Here is a 23,217-nt window from a genome sequence, read left to right on the forward strand (position 1 = left end):
TTGCTTTTCTTCGAATTACAAATGATTTCATTTGGGTGTTGTACGGGAATCAAGACAGTGACAACAAGTCAATTCTATTCAACGAGGACAATGGCATCTCAGTGTTTGACTTATATGCTCTTTCACATTACATTTTAACTTGTGTTTTGCTGCATTTCGAAGATGCATTCCTCCTGAAATACCATTAAAAGATGATTTTGGTATTCTGATATTAAAAATTAAAAAATATATATTTTTTAATATATTTTTAAATAAAAAATATTTTGAAAAAACACTGTATACCACAATACTAAACACACTAAACTAAAGTGAAAACATAGTAACAATCATGATTTTAAAACAAAATTCTAGTCTCGCATCAGTCATCTCCATAACAAGAATGGACTGGTGAATTGGCAATTGTTTTCGTTATATATTTTCATAACCTTTAAATATTTATTGTGGAAGATATTAACGTTAGCAATGCTATTAGCGCCGGACAGCCAGACCTAATGTTGGCAATGACAATGATGTCAGTATTGTTCCAGCTTTTGGGCTGCTGTGAGCAACAGGTAGATAGGATGCTTATACGCTATGTTAGGGGAGTATTCACATAAAAATGATGTGCCTGCTATTTATGCAGAAGCATTTCATATCAAAATGTTATAAGCATCATAATGACTTCAATTTATAGAGGGGGAAAAACCAACAACTAGGAGACATTTTCCAAAAAGAAAATAATGAAATCAGCGTGTGAGAGAAAGTCGTGACACCAATGCCGCCAAGAATCTGGGAGCAAAATTCGATTTTACATGTTGGTGATTCCCAGCAATATGTTTATCACTTTTTGGCCTGCATAGAGCAGCAGCATTTCAGTTCTATCATTTATTTCAAAGCAAGCTGAAATACCAAACCCAACTAAAATTTGCTTCAAGTAATGTGTGTTACTCACTCCACATACAGAAAGCCTTTTTCCTTTTTCTTTTTTTATTTTCAGAGATTATATCCAAATATTTTCTTAGAGTTTGGGAGACTACACATATATGCAAATCAAGGTACATGAAAGAATAAAGCATACCTTGCTCAGATACTTTTTATGAATCTTCAATGCCTCTTTACATACCTTTCTAGCATCCATATTTCCAGTAATATCACTCAATATCTGCAGAACGCTACCCAGTACGATAAATCTAGATTCATTTTCTCAAAAACAAAAGGCACAGGCATTGAAAACAGGGGAGGAGAGGGAGGGAGGGAGAGAGGTGACCTGGACGACATCATCAAGACCCTTGGCCTCCTTTAGAATTCTCTTGTTCTTGGCCTCAAGAACACTGGCAACAAGAAAAACAGCAAGGGCACTCTGTTGGTCCTTGCATCCAGTCTTCACTTTATTTCTCTCAAACTTGCCACACTGCTTTAACAGCTTATTATTCAACATGGATGCAGCACTCTTGTCTGACTCAGCAATAGGCTTCTCATATAAAGAGAAGATGTTTGGATTGTACTCCATGGCCCACATCAGCTGAAACCAATCTATCTTACTTTTTTAAAACAAGCTTGACCATAAAAGGTGCCAAAATAAACTTCTATAAATCAATTGTATGTATCGAAAGCTTAAAGTTCTGTGACTTCAGTCAAGAACCCGGCAATCAATGACTTTCCATTAACAAGATAGATCTCATTTTTGGAAGAATCTCAAACAAACACAACAGTCCCTCCTTACCTCCCAAAGATACAGAGAATCCACAAAGGAGAACTCTCTTCTAAAGAGTACCATCAACATCCGAAATGCAAATAAATATTCACCACCATCTAGATCCTCTGCCATTTAAACAAACAAGGTTTTAGTTTTTACTTATAAGAGCCTCATTCAGTGCAAGTGCATACACAAAGGCATGCACATAAACATCATCAAGGTGCATGCAGTGAACAAGGAATGCTGGAATATATCTGTTCTTATCTATTATGTGCTAGGCCTGCTTGTTGTTGTCAACCATTCTGGCAAGACAACAATATCTAATTGCAATTTCAGTGCACTTTCTTCTAATGGAATTTCCAGTTTTCTTTTTCCTAGTTCTCATTAATATTAAAACAATCAAGTTGCTGATGCAATTATCAAACAATGAGTATATCTTAAACCCATTAAAACATTTCAAACTGGAATGAATACCAAGGTGTTGATGAAGCTTCGGATCAACAGTTTTAATTACTTGTGAAAGCGTGCTCAGCTGAGTTTGCACCCCCATTGAACTTGCACTGCACCTGAAGTTTTCTCTCTGTTACAAAACAGAAGCAGCAGCATAAATAAAACTTAAAAAGCAGAGTCACTAGGATTGATCACATTTTAGGAATGCTTAGGGTCAGATCGAAATATATTTTCCAAAAAAAAGAAAAGAGAAAGCAATATTGCAAAAGGATGTTATAAATAACCAACAAAATTCCAGCACAATCATTCAAACAGTAATCTCAATATATTTTATAATTCAAAACTGAACAAGCAATGTCGGGCTGTTTTAATCACTGCACCATGACATTAAGCACAGGGACCAGAATATTATGAATAGTCCATAAGCTCAACTAATTATGTTCAAGGGAATTTTTAGCACCAAATCATGGAAAGACAATGTGAACCATAATTGTAGCCCAAAACTTGATAAAAACACAGAAATAACCACTGGACTGTGTTCCAGTATAGCCTAGGGTTGTATATCCATGTCTCGACAAAACTAGAGTTCAATAGGGAGAGTTATGCTCAACAATTTTGTATATCTCATGAGTGGAATCAAGAGGACAGAAGTTGGATCCGTACAAATAAGACTGCTAAGTTCATTGAAAACATGTATAAGACAATTAGGCATTAAGTTTGATTTGTTATAACACAGGTATGCGGATTGGCATTAATTCTGAAAACTAGAACCATGGATGCAAGTCTTCTTACCAAGAAGCAACAGACAATTTTAAATGAACAATATGACTGGATTATTAGAACTCCATTTGCTACCTGCTATTTATAAAGTGGATTGATAATAATCAGATACATCCACGCTCTCTCAATACCAACACACTAATTACATTGCATTGATATAAAATGTAGAAAGCGGTAAAATCTGCCCCTGGAGTGGAATGTTTGCCACATTTATCCTGGAAGGAAGAATTAAAAAAATCCCACTATAACAGGTATATGTTGGTTATTGCTACTGAATGTGTAAATAAGCATGCAGCCTTGTGATTTTCATTAAGACAGACACAAGAAAACAGCCTGAAATCTCAAATCATCCATAACTTCAACCAAGTTATGATGTTGAAGTTATGATACTTATTGGAATGTATCTATATGCCTACATGCCATTTCGCACAACACCAAATCTACATTAGCCTCCCAGGCAACTTTGCTTCAAACTAACTCGAAACATATTACTCCAACCACAGAAAAAACTGTTACTAAACCCCATAACACATGACATAGTGGTCCCAGCATAAACTCAACATCTTTTCAACACTACCATAGTCTCCAAACTACAGCTTTATCTAGCCAACCACCCATTTCAGTATCTCATCTCAACAGCATTCATTCCCTAACCATATCTCTTAACAGCCCAAATTCCAGATGAATAGCGTCACCTTCATGGAAAATTTAAATATTGAAATTATGACTTCATTCGTATCTCTTGCATTTGGATATGTGTATGCTTTCTTGGTAATTGCAGGAAGCTAAAGCATCAGAACAACGGTGTGAGTGTGAACTAGATTGACCTAATTATCAATACCGTTACAATAGAAATTATCATCCATCACCAACAAACTCAACAGGAAAGCAGTACAGGAAAGCTAGGGGCATCATTGCTACCAAAACAATAGCTGTGATAACCACATTATTATAAATTGCATACCAGTCTCCGCATTGCACGCTCAAAACACCAAAAGGCATCTGCTTCATTTTCAAGAAGAATTACCATTGGAGAGCAAATATCATTCATTCCTACACAAGAAAGAATTCAAAATAACTATCCCATCATATGAACAAATTTATTTTGATGGATAATGAAACAGTTAAAAACAATTTACCTTGGACATAACTAATATCATTATCCACCCAAGCATAAACGGCAAGAATATCCCAAAGTTTTGCCTGATTTTTTTCACTTTCATAAAAAGCAAGAGCTCGATCTGTGCGAACAACATCCAAACCTACAATAAGACGTTCCACTAGCTATGTTAAGCAAAGTCAAAATTTAACAAGGTTGCTGATTAGAAAGAAACCATAAGGACTTGAGTAAAGTGAACTGATATTGCGACTGTATTTGGCAAGAACACTTAAGTTTAGTGTTTTTCCATCGTGGATATTGCCTTAGGGACCAAGACTCTGGCACCACAGGCCCAAGTTCTTTGCTTCAAGAATTTAAGATGGACACTCTCATGTCCGTAAAAAAACACACTAAATAATGGGGTTGTCTGATAAACAGGGAATCACTGCTAAGTAGTAGTTGTGTAGATAGACTACTTGCTTCTGCACTGTAAGTGAAAGGATATTTACTAATCATTGAGTGGAGAGCAACCACAATAAAGGTCTAAATTCATTTTCCAAAAACCAGTGACAGGAAAGGGAAAAATCATCTCCCTAAAGAATTAGAGATTATATACCTACCAATTTGATGCAAAGCAAGCATCCATTGAATTGATCTCTTGTCTGAAAAAGAACTATTTATTGCAGAATCAATTACTGGTTGCCCAACATCAGTAATAATGGGAGTTGTGATAAGCTTTCCGCTGCCAATAACTGGAACCATGTGTTGACACTCAGCTTTCCACCTGATGTACTGCTCCCTAAAGTGTCAAAGTCACAGAATAATCACTTTGGCCAAGGCACAAAAGTTGATGCTGAGAAACTGAAAGCAATTGAGATATAAAAAAAAGGACTGGTATGTCCTAAAGAGAATAACAATTGAACACAAAGTCATATTGGAAAACATACAAGATGCTCTAATGTCATCTCAGACATCGGAAAGTGGGGGTCAACCTCAGAAGTCAACAGGTTTGTCAGTCAAATGGTTCGACAGGCCAGTCTGTGACTAACAAAAATATGTTTTAGTATGAGAGAGAGTGTATGCTGGGGGGGGGGGGAGGGTGGGGGTCATCTCAGACATCGGAAAGTGGGGGTCAACCTCAGAAGTCAACAGGTTTGTCAGTCAAATGGTTCGACAGGCCAGTCTGTGACTAACAAAAATATGTTTTAGTATGAGAGAGAGTGTAGGGGGGGGGGGGGGGTAAGTTGGGATTCCAATAAAAGTCTATTATAGTCCTTTTATTTTGAACATGCACTATGAATATGGTTTTGCAACAAAGAAAAACTTCAAAGCCAGCCAAAGCAGCATATGATGGCTCATACATTCTCACACAGAATCATACATTAAAATGAAGACTTGCATGCATGTAGGTTTAATACAATACAAAGGAAAGCATTACCTCCTACGTTGCCTGAGCTGATTCCGTTCTTCGTATGTGCTATTAGGATCAAAGCATCCTAACACAAATTCCCATACCGACCCTTTAATTGCAGGATGAACACCCTAATATGGAAAAACACACTTAAGATAAACACTCTACCTTTGGAATAGAAGTTTTCACTCATAATGCATTGGAGAACATAAACATACTGACAATGACCGCTCTGTATATAAACATCACTATTTCAGACAAGCTAAGATAAAAATGAAAAAGAGATCCGTACCCCCCGTTGGATCCGTCTAAGCACCTTCTCGATATCCAAATGACCATCTTCAGAGAACGCAGCATTCCACCTTCTTTCACTAAGAGTTTTCCCAGCCTGTAAAAAAAGATTATTTCAAACATAAGAGGAAAGCACTACACAAAGCCTGCTTAAAGTATCCAAGCATGTCTAAGCCTGCTTAACGTATCCAAGCATGTCTCATGGTGCCGCCACAAAGAGATGTATAACAAGTAAAACTAATTCACAAGTAAAATCCTCAATAATAACAAAAATAAAAATCATCACATCACATGAGCACAAATTCCTGACAAAAGAGACAATAAATACAAAGGATTAGTTATAACGAAACTAATTCACAAAAAGAAAAGGAAGCAAGGAAGGAAACGAAAAAAGCTGACCACCCACCCTGGGCTTGAAACGGGGCTTTGGAGTATCAGCTTGGCAATCAGGTCGGATTGGATAGAAATCCCCCAAGTCCTCAGCTCCTGTTCTCTTCATAATATCAACAATCTCTGACAATCCCCCACAACCAACCATCCAAATTTACCTCATCCCTTGTTCATTGCCACAGCAAAAATCCAATTAAAAAAAAAAAAAAAAAGCCAGAAAACAGAAGACAATATCAGCGAAGCACTTCCATTAACATTTATCAAAAAGATTCCAAAAACATTAACTACGATGAGAAGAGCATATTACATTTACACCCTACAGGACAAAGATTTGATCTCTAAAAGCCATCATCAGACAGACATGTGCAAACTTAATAACAATGCATCTGATTTCTTTACATGATATGAATGTCAATCGACAATGCTAGGATCCCACCATTAATTTCAAGCCAACTGTCTTGTTTATGAAGGGAATAAAAAAAACGAAGAATCTTGATATTCCAGGCAGGGTAAGATAACTGGCTGTCGAATATTATTAGTACCTTGTTCGAGAACTGGCGGATTGCTGGTTACTAAAACAATAATAAAAGAATTCAATGATGTCCGTCGTCCGTCGAGGAGGATCGTAGAAAACACAAATTGCAAAATCAATCAATGGAAAGAGGAGCGAAACGAACGGTACGCTTCGAGATATAAATTCATTGTTTTGAATTTTTTAAAACTCTCAGCTTGAAAAATGACAACTCTTCCAATTTCTTTGGTAATCAGGCTTAGGATTTCTCATGTTTAATTTTTCTCATCCCTTGACATGTTGATCTCACCCCTTTTTGTATTTGACCATATTGCCCTTGACATGTCTCACCAAAGTTTTAATATTTTTAAATATTTTATCAGTACCCTAGCAAACCTCATTTATAGAAAACATTTGGTTATTCTCTAAAAATATAAAAAAATAAAAGATAATTAAACATGTTATTTATTTATTTTTTATTTTAAAAATATAATTTTTTTAAGAATCATAATTATTTTATATATTTATCTCTTTAACTTCAACTAAATATTTTTTCTTTATATATATATATATATATATATATATTTTATTTTAAAAAGCTTAATTCCCGATAAATAACATTAAAAATATCTAAAATTAGACCCATCAAAATGGGTTTAAAAAGCATATATATTTAATGATATAATACATGATATTTTTAAAAAATATATTTTATTTGAAAATATATCAAAATAATTTTTTATTTTTAACATCAATTTAATACATTTAAAAAATATAACTCACTTTTAAATTACATGAAACGACTGCATTTTCAAGCATGCATAATGCTAATGGTAAGAAACAATTGAGCTAATAGGCCTTGGAACCCAAATCAAAGTCAAGAAATATATTTTAAGAATTTTCATAAATCACTTTTAAATAATCCTTGGACAATGTTCCTTCTAATGTCATGAACAATTTGAGTAATCAAAATTGATGGTCCTGTTTACAAGATTCTCCCATAAAGCGGGGCAATTATAGAATTTAAGAAACAATGGGTCGAAAGGGAAACACGCCCCAAAACCGAAACAATTATAACTTACAAGACACATATAAGAATAGAAGATAAAGAAAGGACGTGACGAAAATAGCCGAAAGTTTCTAAGCGAGACCAATAGTGAGAAGCCACGTCTACATTTTGAACACACTCAAGCGTACCACGTCCAAAACGAAAAACCCTAGCAGCAGCAGCGCTACTAATATTACATAACCTCGCTGGTTACCTCTCTCCATCACCTCAGCGGTCGCCTCTCTCTCTGTCGATTCTCAGCAGATCCGCCAAAAATGGTGAGAGGGTTTCTCTATCTTCTCTGTTTGGCTTCCGAGAAAATCCATAGCTCTATTACTTTTTTCCATTTTTCTTACGCTTTCCCTGTTTTTTTGTGTTTGTTTGTTTATTTATTTGTGTAGCCGTTCAAGAGGTACGTTGAGATTGGGAGAGTGGCTCTTGTCAACTACGGCAAGGATTACGGCAAGCTCGTTGTTATAGTCGATGTCATCGATCAAAACAGAGTGCGTAATCTTCTCTCTACGTTTGCCTTGAATGTTCGTAGATAAAGCTAATTGTTTCCAACACTTGTTAAGCTTCGGTTTTTTTTCCTTCTGCTAATTTCTGTTGAGGGTGATTAAAAATAGGATAGATTATTGTAGCTTAGTGGACTAAGGATCCTTTGAATACTTTTTAGGCTATAAATTATTGCATACGTGTAATGCTCATATAATTAAGTGGATTTGATATTGGGTTTGGTTATTTGGGTTTTCTGAAAGTAATTACTTTAGCATTTAATAAGTGGTTTCATCGACAAGATCCAGTTATGTTCGTTAATGAAAAGGTGAATTTTGTTTTTGATGTTGCTAAAGGCTCTGGTAGATGCTCCAGATATGGTTAGGAGTCAAATGAACTTCAAGAGGCTTTCACTCACTGATATCAAGATTGAGATCAACAGGGTTCCCAAGAAGAAGGCTCTAATTGAAGCCATGGAGAAGGCTGGTTGGTTTCTGGCTAGATTTATACTTACTTTCTTATTTAATTTTCTTTCTCCCCACTGAATTCAAACTGTTATTCCATGATGGTAGATGTGAAGAACAAGTGGGAGAACAGTTCATGGGGCAGGAGACTCACTGTGCAGAAGAGAAGGGCATCACTTAATGATTTTGATAGGTTCAAGCTCATGTTGGCAAAGATCAAGGTTTGCAATTCTCCAATCTTGTCTTTTGTAATAGTCATTATTGTATGCCCTTGTTTTTCTAAAACCGGCATACTGGTTAATGTTCGCTTTAAATATCTTAGAATATTATAATAGAGTATTGTCATTTATGGTTAAACACATCTGCCTCGGATGTTGAATTCTCCACATGTTGATGTTCAAACTTGTGCTATATGGCGTCTTTCTGGTATCAGTTGCCCAGTAGGACTTTGGAGCCTTAGCAGAATCTGACCCCATCTTTGTAGGCTATGCTGAAGTATTAACTTCCAGCTATGAATGGGGAGTATATAATTGAACTTACCTGATAAATTAAACACATCTGACCATTGCAGTCTAAAAGGACTAGACTTGAACCTGCATTGCCTTTTATATTCCATGTTCATTGTAGCCTATCTTTTGTTAGTGATCAGCCTGTAGAACATACTTATGGAAGTAATGCTTGTTCATAGATGTCATGAATGCTTGTCAAGAAGTTTTATCAATTTAAAATGGTATTGCATTTGTTTCGATGAACCATTTTACTCAAATATATACACCAACTTGACACATGCTATAATTGCGCACATTCTGCAGAAGGCAGGAATTGTCAGGCAGGAGCTTGCTAAACTCAGAAAGGAGACAGCCTAAGATTTGTTCACTCCTGAGCTTTTCATTAGCTTAAAAGTTCCTAAATTTGCTCCAGTTTCGCAGTTTTATGTTTTTTTTTTTTGTGGCTTTTGATTATTTTCATAGTTAGTGACGGAAACCAATTATTATGGATCTTGTTACGTGGAAACATTAATGATATTTCTAGACTTGCTCATTTACAGTCCAATTTTTCCTGGATATGAGTTGTTTATATTATAGTTCCTTTGGCCCTTTCCTTTGGACAATTGTATGCATTTTAATGGAGAATATAAGAAAGGGCAATGAGGATAGATCAGAGGGTTATTCTTTCTTGTAAATTGGGTATTTTAGCGAGAAGGCTGTCTCTTCTCTTACCAGGATGTAGTGTGGAAAAGGAGACAGGATAAAATTACGAATTATTTGTCCGGTCTTCCCTTCTGGTTCTAGAAAGATGAGTTATCTCAGATGATGCCTGCATTTTGGAGTAGCTTTATTTTTACTCGAATTCTGTTAATCTCATACAAGTTTGAGATGGTTTGAGTGGGCTGCGAACCCAGTTTTTGTCCCCACAAACATTACTCTTCCAAAATTGAAAATATTTGCTACTGGAGGACAGGACTCGTTATGGAACCGTGCTTTGATGATACAAATCCGGCCACCAGTTGGGTTGTTCTTACTTCCCTAGTGGAGGATTGTCTGTCCACTCGACGTTTTCTTTTCAGCAGATTATTGTCGTAATTTCTGTTTTCTGAAGAATTTAGTAAACATTTCGTTTAGAAATTTTATGGTGCTCAAAACCAGCTCCACCCTTCCCATTCAAAATAGGCTGACAGGAGATGAAGCAAAAGCAATGCTTGGGATATTTGGGGGAAGAGAATGATTTGGGAGAACACAAGGCTCAGTAATCGGAGTAGACTAGGCCTGGGATCTTAGCATTCATCCAAGAAGCTCAGATTCCATCTAGGATGCTATTGGCGATCTTCTTCCGAACATCTATCTCCAGCTTGATGGAAGTCATTTCCTGTAGTTTTTGAAACCTCTCTGATTCCAATAGTTAATGATGGACTCTTCATCATAGTGTAGGCGGTTAAGCTCAGAGTTCCCTCTAGCAATCTCCTCAGCCTGTTCAGCCCTGGATTTAGCCTCAGATTTGCAACTGCGATTCCCCTTTCTCTTTCTGCTCCTCTTCCTTGGCTTGCCTTAGCTTCTCTTCTAGAAGAGCATTCTCACTATTGAGAGCATCAATTTTGTCTATACGGCACGAATCTGATGGATTAGAGCTTCTTTGGCCAGCCAAAGGTCTGGGGGATGCAATTTGTTTTTTTTGGAGTTCTAGGATCACATTCATGAAGAGAGAGGGGTGATTCCCAATCTTGTCTGCTTTGAGCACAAGCGTTTCAATGGTGGTTGAAGTTCATCCCGCTCCCGAGCTTCTTCCTCGAGATCTCCATCCTGCTAATCAAAAGAGTCAAGATGGAAAAATATACACTATAGTTACATGCTTAAGTTATACTATTTATTCTCAGTCATGTTTCAGTCATGCTGCTTTGGTTTTACTGGGATTTGAGGCCTGCTTTGGTTGCCACATACAAGGCCCAGCAGCCATATCGTGCTAGCATTGTCCAAGATGACTTCGATGAGCATCGCTGTTTGCATTGTACTGTTCATGGAAATCGTTGCACTAGGCACCAGGAAGCAAGGCTTATTAACGTGATTAAAATCTAAACACTAATTATATCCAAACCAGTTGAGTTTTCTCCTGTTTGGAGCCGAAAAGGCCCGCTCTAGTTCATTAAAGATCTGGAAAGACAACCGAAGGTACTTACAAAGGGAGATTTTAATAATTACCAGATTCTAAAAACATCACAAGATCAACAATTAAAACGAACCAAGTTCTTTGGCCAGGTGGTTTAGAGTTGCAAAGTCGTAATTAATAACTCTAACCACTCAACCAGGGTTCAGCCTTTGGTACCGACACAAGATCAACAATTTAGGTAGCTAGTTATAAAGTTACTACTTGACATTGCAAACATTTTTTTGCTGACAGAGAGCAGGAATGGACGCGTGTGCTCTTTGTTTCAGTGCTACATATGAAGGAAGAGAGCTTGTCTTCGCACAGCTCCCACCAAAAAACTGCCACAACAACATGATTAACAACCCAATTTCTCCCCACGAAATTTTGTCCCTCCTCATAAAATCCAATAAAAGAACATATAAACAGTAGCAGAGAGAGAAAGAGAGGTCAGGGTGCAAGAATGAACCGAGGAGAGCATTTGATCAACAAATATATGTCGTTACAAGCTTAAAGGACAAGCATACCAGCCACCTTTCCCGTAAAGAGCAGAAGCTCGAGAAAAATCATCCAGAAATGGAGCTGCTTTCCCGGAAGCAAAATTGCCACCCAACAACAATTATATGAACTTTTGTTACCTGGGTGATGAATAATCACCAGGTGACAGCCATCTCTCCCTCCCAATAAAGCATCTGGCATCCTGGAAATCACTGTGGAACTCTAGAGAGCATATGAATGTTATTGCACAAACGCAGCCATGTTGCCTACTGGAGTAAGCCAAAGTAATGACCAAGCTTGAAATGTATCACCAACAGTGCAGATTTCACAAGTTCCACTGAGGAGAATGTCCAAGTACCAAATCTTCATTCCATATCCGAAGGAGCAACAAAGAGATATTTTGGGTAACTGCAAAGACATGAAGGACTAGAAAAATTGAATTTAATATACAAATAATCTAAAAACAGGAAAAAGGAATGTCGGAATATTTGTTGAATCCAAAAATTATACATTTCTATAAACGTCATTCAAAACCAAAATAATAGAAAGAAAAGATGTTTTTTGGAAAAATTATTAAACATCTGAGGTATGTGTGGTAGTTTGTAGATTAACAGTTAAAAACAAACAGTTCCACAAATGAAAAAATGCAGCAAATTCCTTTTTCTGTTTCCTTCCCTCAAGAAGTCATAGAGCCTCCACTGACATTTTAACAATTTTCCTGTAACATTATAGAGGTTTTAAATTCTTACTGAAAAGTAAGAACCACAAAATGTTTTGGGAAATTTGAAAATGAAAGAAGTTCAAACAAAGTATAAAACTCAACTGAAATAAAGGTGATGCAAAATTTTGATCTTTCTTCTCAGAGAAGTCTACCTCATTCTAGACATCTAAATAAACCTCAACTCATTAACCTAAAAGGGAGCCTCAAATGATTCATCCCAAACTTCTGCACTCCCATTTGAGACATCTTCAACATCCTCTTCCATTGAAAGCCTGATATACTCTCTATGTGCAAAGCGATCCCACTCTGTTAAAGTTGGTTCCTCACGCTCCTGCCCACACCAAAAAATGCAAATCAGGCAGTTATGATCCCTGAAGATATAATTATAATGATGTAACCAGCACCCTTGGACCCCTGAGTATCCAGATATATTATTACAATATAAAAGCTAAAAAGCAGGAACGCAGTATAAAAATGCTGAATGTACCTGGCGAATAAGAAAGGGATCACGGCTTTCAAAAGCTACAAACTTATTGAGGTTGAAAAGAATATTGAAAACATTTCCTGAAAGTTTGCATCCTTTCAAATCATGCAGTGTGATGTAACCTTCCCTCTGCAACAAAGTGTCTCTGCAAATGAGAGCTAACACAAAACGAAGAGGATTCCAGAGTATTGGAAAGAACCAAAGTTTTTCACCTCTGGTGCAATCATGTCAACTATTTGACACAAGATATCCTCAAATAGCACAGGTTCCTGGGCCATGCATTCTATTCGGTGAAGCTGCTCCTCATAGAAGTATTGCAATTCATTGGGTGTCAACACACCATTTCCATCTAAATCTAAGCACTTGAACCTGTGAATGCAACTTAATAAGATAAGAGAGGACAGCTGACACAAACATCGAGGACTTCCATAGACACAGAGCATCAGAAAATGAGTTAGACCCTAACACGATTTGAATATGGTATGTGTTTAAAACCACTTGAGCATTAACAAGAGAAGAGGAGCTGTAAGATAAATGGCTTCCATGGACCTGTAAATACAACTTTCTAAGATAAGAAGGCACAGTACATAGAAGCATAGATGGCTTCCACAGACAGCATCAGAAAGCAGGAGTTACATGTTAAGCTTTGGTACAGAGGAAGCTTTTAAAATCATCGCACATTTGGGAGGGTGAAGGAGATGCACACTTAGTTTTGGCTTGGTCCACTTTGTTCACAGCGAAAACAAGGAGCTTTACATCACTGTTTAAGGTCAGGATTGTTATCCTGGAACAAGTGCTTTTTTGTCCCACCTTCAGGTCTAAAACAAATGAGGGAACAGGGCTGTTCTTCCTCTTTGAGAAACCAGAATCCTATACCTAATTCAATGATTAGAATGGAAATGGAACAAAACCTACACTCCCAATTCCCTTTGTTTAAGAACCAAGAGGAGAGGTTTGACAGGAAATTAGGGTGGGAGACGATATACAAGAGCAGGTGAGCATTCTTTGATTTTAGATATAAAATGTGTTTCGATAAATGTTTTGGCCATCAGGAGAGCATCTGATTTTCTTGCTGACTTAATAAGTTAACTTAGTTAAATTAGATTTCCAAAGAATTGGTTGATTGTTGAATTAGTTGGGATAGGAACTGATATCGGGAAACTCAAGCTATTCAAGAGTTATGGCGGGATAAAATAAACATTTGACATTTACACATAACCTATGTGAACAAAGGTTACAATATTTCAGAGTTGTGTCAAATGTTGATGAACATTTGCTCCCAGTGCCATTCATACCATCCTTTTACAAGCACCTACTTTTTCAATATTAAGCACACGTGCACCAGTACATCCCAGGACAGAAATGTCTACAGTCAATATGCAGCTCATCATTAATACAAATTATTATTGTGCTGAAAGGATAAGGCTACACCCCAACCAATGAACAGAGAAATTTAGCTGGAAGATCAGTTACTCAAACTATGGAGAACCGAGTACCTTCTAGGCGGACATGCTTCTGATACGTTTTTGCAGGGAGAAATTTCCCCTTGGGACAGAAAAGAATGCCATGAATCTGGCTGCGTTCCAGTACATCCCAGGACAGAAATGTCTATGGTCAATATGCATCTCATCATTTATCCAAACTTTTATTGTGCTGAAAGGATAAGGCTACACCCCAACAATGGAACAGAGAAATTTAGCTGGAAGATCAGTTACTCAAACTATGGAGATCACTTAAATTGAGAATTTCCATCAAATAGATTGAGTGAAATCGCTAACTAGATCCCAACTTTTTATTACTGACTTCCAAGCATTCATCAATGCATAATAAATAGTCTGTCCAAAATTGTAGTTTCCACATTATTTGTATCCTAGCAAAACAGTCCTTCAACTTTCTTTCTTTCTTTCGTTTATGTATCCATTTTAGCATGAACAGGCTACAACAATTATCACAAGCAAGTCCACCTTGTTGTCAGTTATGCAAGAACTTCATGTTCCATTTGTAATTCAAAATATTCCCAATGACAAAACGAAAGGTAAGAGTTTGAGCAAGGAAAGTAAATAATACCAGTATTCAAGACTGGGCTGAGATGATTTGTCTTCCTCTGAGAGCATGAAATAAACAAAATCTTCATAACACATTTTCCCTTCAACATTGCTTTTAAACTTCCTTGGCACCTAAAACAAAAGTAAAGCACAAACACAATGTTTGCACTTTGTTTAGGAAAAATGTCCCTGATACTTAAAAGTCAAAATTAATTTGAATCAAGCTTTGGAGAACCAACCAACCTGTGAAAATATTCTATCAAGAATCCTGTAAGTAAGGGCGTGATTACCATATCTGATGAGATTCTCTTTGTCGATAAAGAAATCATGGTCTGTATCCAGCTCCCAAAACTTACAGTATATTACATAGAAATGTTCATACGAGAAGTACCTAAAACAAAGGGCAGCAAATGGTTATAACTCACATTGGTAGTAATTAATAGAATCAAATCAGTTAAATGCCATATGCAAGTCTTTCCACATTATCACTGTATCAACCAAGAAGAGTCAAACACCTTGATTTAAATTATAGTGACAGAATCTTCACGTAGATTACAGCAGAAGAATGCTATTTGGTGACTTTGCAAGTTGAGTCATTAGATCAAATTGGTTATCCGATTATTTTTATGCCTATAAATTGAAGTTCATTTGCTTGCACTATTAAGGATATTATAGTCTAGTTGTTTAATTAAATTGAAGAAAGAAAAATTACGGTCCATTTTCTAGGTATTCCTATCATTTTTTTTCTTTTTAAATCATTTAAAGAGTTTGCTGGCACCCCAACCTTATAACTTTGTTAATGTCTTCTTCTTCATCTGCATGTTGCATTGCAGCAATAAGATTTCCACGTTTCAGCTCCCTGAGTGTAAGACGGCCATTTCCTGATCTATTGATGTAGTAAAATATTCTGTATATGACAGTTTCAGCTGAGCCAGTACAACAAGAGTTTCGGTTAATATTAGTTGCAAAAATGGAAAACTTAATTAATTTGAGAACAAACATTATAATGACAAGAGAGTATGTAAAAAGCATCCACAAGAAGCCTAAATGATGAAATGACCAGTTAGTGCAGCCTTTTCTTATTCAAGAATAACTTATTGGTATTGACTAATTTCTATCTCAGCTGATCCCATATGATATCAAAAAAGTCAGGAAAAAAAGAGACATATATATCTTGATCAATTCCACCTAAATCTCACCAACTAAATCCCTTGTTAATATAAAATAAAAATCCAGTATCGTAAATTGTGTGTTAGGAATACTAGTTTGTAATTCTTTTTATTTTTATTTCTATGATATTATTTGACTTTGTGTTCCTTAAGTTCAAGAACCATTTATGTTCCGCATCTTAATGGTCCAGCATTCTTTTAAATTAAAAACCATAAAAACAAACTAAAATAACATGCAACAAAAGCTACTACCATAGGGAAAATAGCAAACTTTTCCTTTGCCCTTTTGATAACTGCAATGGTTATAGTCAATAACACTCGCTGTGCTTTTTGGATTGACTAAAACCTTTGGTTAGGATATGGTCATTGGATAACAAAGACATAGCAAATTCCAAAGTGGCCATTTTCCCTCATGAATTGCTTTAGTAAACAATTGCATGCAGCATGAGGAGCCACTAAGATCATGGGCAGGGCAGAGCTTCATTTTCAACAATTAAGCAGCACCTAAACAATAAATGTTGTTGATGCTTAACTGAAAAGCTAAAATAACAAGCTAATTAATGAAGTGCATACCATATCTTTCTTGAAATTCAGGAGTGTTCTGTAAGAATTCCAACCCGGAATGAGTTGCCAGAAGTTCTCGGAGAATAGGTCTGAAATCAGACTGATATGGTCAAGTAGAAAATGATAATTAGTCCAATAAAATGGGTTGTCTTAATACAGAAGCTACCAGGAAGCAAAATTCAACAAGCCCAGCAAATGCACATGAAATAATGGGATGACGTGACAACCTGAGAAAGGTATCTGCAGTCTGGCTGTTTTAGAATATTGAATACTTGAGTTGCTGTGTCCAGCGTCAGCATGTTGCTATTCACCCAGTATTTAACAAATGCATCCCTACAAACAAACAACATAGCTAAGAACCCGACAAAATATATATTCAAAAGTAGATGCACCCAGCATCAATCAACATGAAAGGATGGGGTGGATTAATATTGAGAAAACAAATAATTAATCTCTCTCAGAATACTGCAACCATGGCATCTATTAAGATCAGGTGGAAGCTAAATTTCTGCTTGTGACATAAAATGGGCAGAAAATGCTTTCAGACAAGGTAAGGAAGAAATAACATGTTTGAGAAATGCAAAATGATATAAAAAAAAAAAAAAGCAGACGAGTTCTGCAAGGAGATTAGTCTGGAGGCCAGATTCCAAAAGCTTGCACTTTCTTTTAATCAAAATAAGATATTTAGGAGGAGAGCACAAGTACCTACCTGGTCACCATCCCAGTGCAGTCAACATCAATCTTTCTAAAAAGCACGTCGGAAAAGAAGGATGGTAACTTGCAAACTATCTTTGTCACAGGTTTAAATTCTGCACAACAAATGAATAAACATTAACTGCTTTGAAGTTTTTGTGTATCTTATTCTCTTTCCCTGTCTTGTCACAACAAGGGATGGGGAGACAAAAAAAGAACCTTGAAGCCATAAAATGAAGGGCTTCTTCCCCCACATAAGATGTAAGAAAAAGATTGTGCTTAGAGTAAAAGAGCGAATTATGAATTGTTTACGGTTCTGACCATCAATAAGCAGTCCATCCAGATCATTGTTGAAAAGATGATTAATTCTAGAAAGACATTGTTCTTTGAGTGCACTTGCTGCTGGAGGACCATTTCGAAAATAAAACTGCAAACATATGTATACATAAATGCTTCAGCCTTGAGCATACACAAGAAGATGAGAAATACCAATTTAACAAGTGAACCTCAATTATGACAGTATCTTACAAAAAAAGCTGACAGAAGTAAATGAGACCTGAGGTATGACTTCCCATTCTGATTCCCTAACTAATTTTAATGGAGAACGTAAAGACGAGGGACTGGTTTTCTGCTTAGACGTGCGTGGAGAACCAGATGAACTTCTTGGTGAAATCGGAGGTGCACTGCCAGCAGGAAACATGGAAGGCAACGAATTGACCCCACCAACACTCGCATTAGCGGAGATACCAGGGATGTTAATGGGATTGCCAGCTTTTGCATCATCAATTAAAGTTTTGACCTGCACTCAATTCAAAAGATTTAAACAAAAATCAGATAAAACAAATTCCATACTTTGATCTAGAAGTAGGTTGTGGGAAAGAAAAACCAACGGACCAAAAATGAATCATCATAAATCAGATTCCATGATAGGTAGAGAATATTTCTTCTTACTGTTTTGGCTGACAACCCAATTTATACTTCTTCATAATGAAAAAATGCTACATCATGCCTTCCAGTAATAGATTCAATAACAATACATGTGCAATAACCTAAAAAGAAAATTGCAACCACCCAATTCCGCCATAAGGTGTCCCAGCTTCAAGGCTGGATATCTCTGATGGAGATAGGACAAAGCGGGCTCCTACATAATGATGGAGAAAGAGGGGACACGGTGCCCTTCTTTCTACCTACGGGTAAGGATGGATGCCGTTATCAGAAAGAACAAAAAATACTATATAATACTGTTAAATTGTGCCATAATAACATTAAAAAAATCCAGTTCTCGAACTAAAAAAATCATGGCCTTATCATCAATTAATCTCAAACCGATTCCACACCATATACACTCCTAATCTAATGCTATCAACATCAATTTGTGATTACAAGTTACAACTTAATATAATTCAATTGCCAAATTGTAGTAGTAATTATAGAAAGAAAAATAAAATAAAAGTAGCAGTACCAATCGGGTGGTGTCAGAAAGCGAAAGCCACTGAGAGAACAAGACCTCGGGAAGTTGAGGGTTTTCTTTAAGCACAAAAGAAGGAACTTCTGGTAGCTGCAGCTGTTCTGTGTCCAAACAACAAACTTCTTCTCCTGCCACTCTATCAATATCCATGGCTTCTTTCTCAACAAAACCCTAATTCCTCAAAAACAAAAATCCTCGAATCCTTGACTTGTTTCACAGAAGTGGAAGATCGAGGGTGAAGTTCGATCGGAGATGGATGATTGAAGTAGCTCGAGAAGCGGGACGATCGAGGAAGGGCGATGTAGTTTACTTCGTTGGGCAGAAATGGAGAGCGCGCGTGAAATTGAGGGAGGGAGGGAGGGATATGCGAGAGCGAGAGAGGGGAGTTTTCGAAAAAGAAGCGCTTTTTGGCAACAGAAACCGCCCAGGAGAGGTACAGTGACAGAAGACAGAGGCTCTTGGGGCTGTTCTCTCAGCGACGTAGGGTGCCTGCCTGATTTGTACGAATTTTATACGTATGTTTTGATGTTATACGGTTCGCTGTATGGCACGGCTTCACCTGAATCCCCTTCTTTTTCGTTCTAATAAAATTTGTTTTTATACTTCTCGTAAAGGACAGACGGGCGTCGTATAAATGAGTGGATAAAGCCTTTTATTTTTCTTATTTTCTTTTTTAAGGGGTTGCTGGTGGATTTTTTTTACGTTTCTTCTTTGATATGGCGACAATATATTTTATTTTTAATTTTATATCAAAGTGTGATAGAATTCGTTAAAACGAAAATGAAATATATTGTCTGTTATTGCCGACAAAGTTTTTTTTTTTTTTTTTTTGTCTTGGAAGGGGATCCACTAGTATCAGACATGCTAGAGTTGCCGATCATTGATATTAAACATCTTATTGTGATTTTTTTTAAAACTAAGTTAATAATATATTAAAATAATATTCTTATTTATTTATCAAAATTTATTTTTAACATCATCATATTAAAATAATTTAAAACTAGAAAAATAAACAAGATCTTAATTCAGTCCAGCTTAACATGTTAATCAAGTAACATTTTAATTTGAATTATGGTTTTTTAATTGTTTTGAATATCAACCTAATTAAAGTTGAGTAGTTCAGCGAGTCAGCCAACAATTCGGTTGACTTGGTAAGTTATCATAAAATTAATCGGTACATTTCAATAGCTTTTTTATATATTCTATCCAAAACAAAGTATTTTAGTGTTTTTTATTCTATTTTTTTCTATTTAAAAAGACCACTAAAACAACATTTTAGGATTATTCTAGTTGGACATGTGATCTAGAGGTTGACTGGACCCAAATCTCTATCCAGAGCAAGACACAAGCCGAGTAATCCCTAGCCAGAGCATACCATAAGCTGACCATGGACAACGATGCCCGTGGTGCCTGCATATATATATATATATATATATATATATGAACGGTAACTTTCATTGAAGAAAAGTCAATGATAGACAAATTGAAGTCGTGCATAACTGTTAATACTCGTCGTCTTTTTAACCATGAATCCATGCTTGATTAGATCCTGTCCCGTGCGGTCATGATTTTTAGTGTAGTGGATTTCGAAATCATAGTTTACAATGAATGCAAATAGAACACTCGCATCCGGGGATTTTTGAACTCATCTTATTTCTCGAATCTATTCCATTTCGAACATCTTTCGAGGCACGGCGGATCGAGTTTTCAGACTCGGGATGATTTGCTGGAGCTAAGATGTTCCGAAAACAACGAACAAGATGATAATCTCGAAAGATTATCAGACACAAAGAAAACACGGTATTGTTTCCTTGGTTGTCATGTCCCCAAGCCAGTCATTTTATTTAAAACGATGATGTTTTAGTATTTAAAAAAAAAAATCTTAAATTTGACTATATCTAATTATTGGGTCACGGATTAAACCATTAGATAGCCTAGATTTAGCTATTTAGTTATTAAGTAGTTAGATTTAATAATATTTATATTATATTTATTATTAATCTGGTAAAATAACTATTTATATATATATATAAAATGGTAAAATAACTATTTATATATATATATATAAAAAAAGTCTCTTATTTATATCGTCTACATCGTATTTAGATTAACATCTATAATTGAAAATATAAAATAAATACAAGATCAGAGAATATTTGAGTTAGAACATAACATGCCCATGCGATAATGACAATTAACAATCATGCCCAATAATTAAACATAATATTCATATGGCTTACACGAGAGAAAAATCTAAACCTGAATTTCTAATCATGAAAAGGAAATTACACACACGTGTGTGTGTAACCCATGAGGGCACCCACCCGGTAACCTCTCTCGGACACGAGAACTGACGGTGTGAAGTTTAGGATGGGAGATTTTGCCGTCTACGCTCTAACTCTCAAGAAGAAAAGTCAAAATTAAAAAGAAAATCCCGAGAAGATATTAAGTAAATACTAAACTGCAAGGTTTTCACTGTATTTCATTCGTGGTAAAATGTACCTGGAATTATAGAATTATAATATGAAATTATTTTTTTTACCTTGATTAAATTTTGAATTGAGGGTTACACATAGTTAATTTTTCATTCTTTATTTGTTTGGGACAGCACTATTTTTTTAATAACAATGCAATTATTGTATTTCTACTAAAAATTAAATAATCAAAACATTTGATTTAGTGATCGCATATTAATTTAATTTTGTTATGAATAATTAAATCACACGGGCATCCTTGTTATGTAAATTTATTAGCCTTGGTTTTGTATAGTTGATTGTCATTTTTTTATGCTTCATTTGTTATTGTTATTTAATAATAGAGACATTTTTATTTTTATTTTATTTTATAAATAGTCCAAACCACTCCGCCATTTAAATTTTTTAGTCTTAGTTTTAAGGGTTTTGTTGTAATTTTTTTGTTACTGTTATTTATTTATGAAATATTTTTAGTTTTATGCACATAAAAAAAAATTATTAACACGCCTTAGCTTAACACGTATTAGTTATTACGCCGCCTTCCAGTGGCATGTATAACTGATAATAATAATTGAAATCAAGCTTCCATCACATCATTTAATGTCCTATTCCTTTCATGATAACATATGTACAGTAGTGAGATCTGATTTGGCGTTAATTAGCTTCTTCTTTTTTCCTTTTTTTTTTCTTTTCTTCCTTTCTTGGATTATGTACTTGTTATTCAAAAAATTATATCAGCTCTTTCATTTCTTTTTACTTTTGATTCGGTTATTCTTCTCTTAATTATAATTATTTTATTTACATTAATTATTTATAATTGAATTTTATTTTTTAATTTCATGATTGATTGTTTGATTTTGTTAGTTTTTTTTATTAAATTTGATATTTATTCTTTTAATTGATTTTTTCTAATCATTTCCTTGATTTTTTTTTTATTTTTCTTTGATTCCATTTTTAAATATTTTTTTTTATTGAATCTTTATGTCAGGTTTAGTGCCAAATATTTTAATTATTAATTTTTTTTGTTTAATTCCATTCATAAACATTTAATTTCATTTGAATTTTCCCCTGACATTTAATTTCAATTAGTTTTATGTTGAATCTAGTCTCATCCTTTTAATTGCTATTTATTTTATTTTTACATTGTTTTTTTATTGATTTTTTTTCTAGGTTCCATACCACAATATTTGTTTGGTTACAAATTTTGCTTCTTTGTTTATTTTAAACTTGCTTTTAATGGGGTTGTCCTGATTTCATGACATGAATTATGAATTTTAAAAAGTGATGTAGATTGACTTTGATCATTTTTTCAAAAAAAAAATCATCGGTGTTTTTACTCGCTTTGCTATTTTCAAAGTCGTCCCACTTTCATATCGTAGGTCATGTGCTTGACTTGTTTACTCGGGTTGATTGTCAAGTTCATCCAAGTTTTTTTTAATTATTTTTCATATGTTTTTATCATATCGGCAAGTGTCTATGGCTCTAGTTTTTTTTTTTTTTGATATGTTCAACCTTTGGTGATATTTTTTATGGTATGATTTTATTCAGTTATTTTTGTTTGTATTTATCATTTAAGTAACAAGTTTTTATAATAGAATTATCTTTTATTTATTTAAATAAAAAAAATTTAGTAAACATGATCAAGCAAATATTCCATATTTACAATTTATTTCTTGGTTATTATTAATGATATTTTTTTATTTACATAAATAGTTGATAATTTATTTAGTTAGATGATTGCATATATTTTTCAAGTGAAACTTTTAATTTTTTATGTAAAAATACATTTAAGAGAAGTATGCATGCTTAATACTTTTTTTTTTAAAAAAATATTATAACCTGCATACTAA

At 35.1% G+C, this 23,217-nt stretch overlaps 3 protein-coding genes across 4 annotated transcripts; 1 reads left to right on the forward strand and 2 right to left on the reverse strand.

The window, feature by feature from the left end:
- Nucleotides 1-587: 587 nt before the first annotated feature.
- Nucleotides 588-6,889, reverse strand: LOC105113149 (TBC1 domain family member 15-like). The gene is made up of 12 exons (XM_011009182.1): nt 6,639-6,889; nt 6,113-6,261; nt 5,708-5,803; nt 5,443-5,546; nt 4,625-4,803; nt 4,045-4,167; nt 3,870-3,958; nt 2,150-2,255; nt 1,703-1,800; nt 1,247-1,501; nt 1,058-1,141; nt 588-831 (listed from the first exon to the last, which is right to left on the reverse strand). The coding sequence occupies exons 2-12, from the start codon at nt 6,242-6,244 to the stop codon at nt 820-822; spliced, it is 1,278 nt and encodes a 425-aa protein (XP_011007484.1). The 5' UTR covers nt 6,245-6,261; nt 6,639-6,889; the 3' UTR covers nt 588-819.
- A 932-nt stretch (nt 6,890-7,821) lies between these two features.
- Nucleotides 7,822-9,667, forward strand: LOC105113148 (60S ribosomal protein L14-2-like). Its single transcript, XM_011009181.1, has 5 exons — nt 7,822-7,933; nt 8,057-8,158; nt 8,507-8,636; nt 8,723-8,835; nt 9,427-9,667. Exons 1-5 carry the CDS (start codon nt 7,931-7,933, stop codon nt 9,478-9,480), a joined length of 402 nt encoding a protein of 133 aa, XP_011007483.1. The 5' UTR covers nt 7,822-7,930; the 3' UTR covers nt 9,481-9,667.
- A 1,616-nt stretch (nt 9,668-11,283) lies between these two features.
- On the reverse strand, nt 11,284-19,458 carry LOC105113147 (serine/threonine protein phosphatase 2A regulatory subunit B''alpha-like). Of its 2 annotated transcripts, none has more exons than XR_839890.1 (13): nt 18,888-19,458; nt 17,982-18,224; nt 17,747-17,852; nt 17,442-17,541; nt 16,960-17,065; nt 16,742-16,832; nt 15,784-15,925; nt 15,243-15,390; nt 15,022-15,131; nt 13,167-13,323; nt 12,958-13,083; nt 12,573-12,801; nt 11,284-12,157 (listed from the first exon to the last, which is right to left on the reverse strand). XR_839890.1 is itself a non-coding variant. In XM_011009180.1 (13 exons), the coding sequence occupies exons 1-12, from the start codon at nt 19,041-19,043 to the stop codon at nt 12,661-12,663; spliced, it is 1,626 nt and encodes a 541-aa protein (XP_011007482.1). In that variant the 5' UTR covers nt 19,044-19,458; the 3' UTR covers nt 11,284-12,157; nt 12,623-12,660. The 2 variants fall into 2 exon arrangements, 1 of the variants encoding a protein (XP_011007482.1); XM_011009180.1 differs by having other exon boundaries at nt 12,623-12,801.
- Between the last annotated feature and the right edge of the window lie 3,759 nt (nt 19,459-23,217).

This window comes from Populus euphratica, unplaced genomic scaffold, assembly GCF_000495115.2.
Source record: "Populus euphratica unplaced genomic scaffold, PopEup_1.0 scaffold393.1, whole genome shotgun sequence".
NCBI lineage: Eukaryota > Viridiplantae > Streptophyta > Magnoliopsida > Malpighiales > Salicaceae > Populus > Populus euphratica.